This window comes from Emiliania huxleyi (genome assembly GCF_000372725.1).
Source record: "Emiliania huxleyi CCMP1516 chromosome Unknown EMIHUscaffold_1508, whole genome shotgun sequence".
NCBI lineage: Eukaryota > Haptophyta > Isochrysidales > Noelaerhabdaceae > Emiliania > Emiliania huxleyi.
In genome coordinates this window covers 292-3,101 of record NW_005201082.1, presented here as the reverse complement: position 1 = coordinate 3,101, position 2,810 = coordinate 292, and the positions used below count along the sequence as shown (strand labels likewise).

Genomic DNA, 2,810 nt, shown 5'->3' with positions numbered 1-2,810 from the left:
GTGCAGCATCACGTGCTCGATGCCGACGTCGACGATGAAGGCGCCCACAAACATCATCTGCACCGGGCCCCAGTAGGCGGACGCGACCAGGCTGTGGTCCAGGATCCCAAACGCAGGGATGAGGAGCATCGGCAGCAGCGACGTGACGGGCAGCGGGAGGACCTCAAACATCCAAAAGACGGCGACGAGGGCGACAACGGCGAGCATCTCGTTGGCGAGCGGCTGCTCGGCAGAGAGCTCGACAAACTGCAGCCAGCCAAACAGGAGGAGACCCGACGCGGCGCCGATGGCGTGCGGCCGCGTGCAAAACGCCTCCGCCGGTGGCGCCTCCTGCTTGGGACCCTCGACGGCCGCGGCTTCGCGAGGCTGCGGCGGCGGTTCAGATGACGACGAGCGGGGAGGCGCCGACGGCAGCCTCGACAGCGAGTGCGACGAGGAGATGAGGCCTCCCATCGCCTCGAGGTCTCGCACCACCGCGTGCGCGCCGAGGACCGAGTCGTGTTTGTGGAAAACTGGCGCCGGCGTAAACTCCCGCAGGCGCGGCGCGGAGCCCTGGCGCATGTGCATCTCGATCAGCGAGAAGGACCGGCGGCCCAGCCCGGGAACGGCCGGCGATCTTTCAGGCGCGTGCCAGGTATTTCCCAGCAGAGCGAGGGTCGAGGGCACCCTGGAGAAGGCTCGAACCGGCTCGCGCGGCCGGTCGGAGGAGGAGGAGGTGCTCTCCATGCCGCGGAAAGTGCCGCAAACCACGTGGCACGAAGGTTGCAGCGAGGTTGTGCGGTTCTTGCCGTACTCGAGTAGTTCCTCTTCGGTCGCCTAGCCCCGGCGCCGTCTGGCGGACGCCTGCGTGTCACGAGTGCGAGCCGCTCGCGGTTCGTACGCCCGCTTGCGGGTTCGAGTGGCGGGCTATCCCGCTTGCGGGATGGCTTAGCGGGTTCGAGCCGTCACACATTGGCTGCCGGGGTGTGCCGAGGGGGGGCTGGGTGGGCGGTAAGCCGTCATTGCCCGGCGCTGCTTGCAGCGCTCTGGGTGGTAGTGGCGGCGCTCCAAGAGTGGTGCTCTTGGGAAGAGGTTCCTCCTTTCCGCTCCCCCCCCGCAAGGCGCGAGACACACAGGTTCTCGAGGTTCTCGAGGTGGATATCCTTTGGCCGCGTTGGGTAGCGAGCAGGATTGGTGTAACCCGAGCCACGGAGGCGTGTTTTCTGACGGCCGACCGTCAGTGCACGGAGTTGCCCCTTCTCCGACTGCCCCGGCTAGTTCCCGAGGTCGTCGGGTGTGACCCCTTCGCCGCCCGAGACCTAGCGCGGGTGGGTTGGAGGGGGGCTCGCCCCGTTCCTCCCCATCGGGCCGCGTGAGCGGCCACGCCTCGCAGATTCGTTTTCGCGCCTGGGTCAGGCGCGCGGGGCATCCCCCGGGTCGCTCGACCAGCGATCCGAAGAGTGGCCGCTATGCGAAGGAAAGAGCGGGGCCCTCGACGCCTCAGTCCGGCCCTCCGAGGGGGCAGCGAGAATCGGAGAGACAATGCGAAGAGAGATAGGAAGAGGCGGACGCCCAAGGGTGGGCGACGGCTAGCGCACCACACCCCTCTCCTTAAAATCCCTGTGTGGTGGCGGCGTGCCGTCCTCCCAGGTCCCTCCCTCCCTTGGGTTGTCTGTTTTCTTTCTTTCTTTCTTTTTCAGCCCCTAGCTAACATGAGCGCCTCCACGTGCAGATGCGCATTTGGCGAGCTCGGATATGAGCGTCTACTCGTGCAGGCGCTCGTTTTAGCTAAGATACGCGCCTACACGTGTGGCCGCGCGTATAACCATATTGTCTCCTCGAGCCCCCAACCCCCCCCCCCCCCCTCTGTGGGCAAGTCATGCACTGAGCAACTGTCAAACCATCCAGGACTGCACACGGCCGCCCAGACCCCTACCTGACCTCCCACCTCAGCCTTCCACTCGAATACAACCTCTGCGGCCCTCTCCAGCTCTCCTCGCCGCAAACAGCCTGAGGCATCGCCCCGCGGCACTGGCTGCGCCGCGGTCCCTTACCCGAGCGTCGACGACGCTCCCCCCGCGGAAGACCCTAGACCGCGCGTGGCGACGCCTTCCGCCTTGTCGATCGAGATTTTGAGCGTGCTTGAAGCTCGCCCACATACTGCCCCTGGCTCCCGTGGTGTACCTGTGTTAGTGCCAGTGCGCGCCAGTCCCGTAAGAATTTAAACAAAACAACTCTCGCTCACAGCAGACAGGCTCGACACAGGTGCGAACTGGCGCGTGCTAGCACTATCACAGGCACACCACTGGAGCCGCCTAAGCGACTCCGTTAAGAACGGCAATGCACTTAGCTCCGTGCACAATGCCGCTCTCCCCGCACGCTAGCTCGTTCACCGTCTGCCCGCCACGGCGGTCCCGTAAGAAAGAAAGAAAGAAATTAGGCAGCCTCGAGGGATAGGGGAGGAGGACAGGGTCCACACCTGCACGAGCCAGTCCCGTGCCTAGTGTGGTGGGAAGGTCGACTTCTTTTTCTTCTGAGGAAGCCATCGCCCGCGCCTCGCCTGTCGCGTGAATCGTAAATAAATAAATAAATAGAATATCTTCATTCTCTGCGTAAAATTCTTTTTGCTACAGCCGCCGAAGTGTGCACCCCCAAACCAACACCGGCACTCAACACCACTTTGAGAGGTGAGCTCAGCCCTCTCGCCAGCCCAGACGCCTGCCCGCCAGCAGCCCGCTGGTCGCCCGCGCTCCCGCCCTGGATCTCGTACCATTTTGCGGGACGGGCCTCCCCCCAACCGAATCCGCCCGAGCGTGCGCCGCTGCCTCCTC

General features: G+C 64.6%; 1 protein-coding gene across 1 annotated transcript in view; it reads right to left on the bottom strand.

The window, feature by feature from the left end:
- The window catches only part of EMIHUDRAFT_252954 (hypothetical protein), a gene marked incomplete at both ends in the record, with an annotated part of 2,589 nt that extends 1,863 nt beyond the window's left edge, over positions 1-726 (bottom strand). Inside the window, one exon of the mRNA XM_005786459.1 lies at positions 13-726. Within this exon, the coding sequence (XP_005786516.1) occupies positions 13-726 (714 nt within the window). The remainder of the gene's footprint in view (positions 1-12) is intronic.
- Between the last annotated feature and the right edge of the window lie 2,084 nt (positions 727-2,810).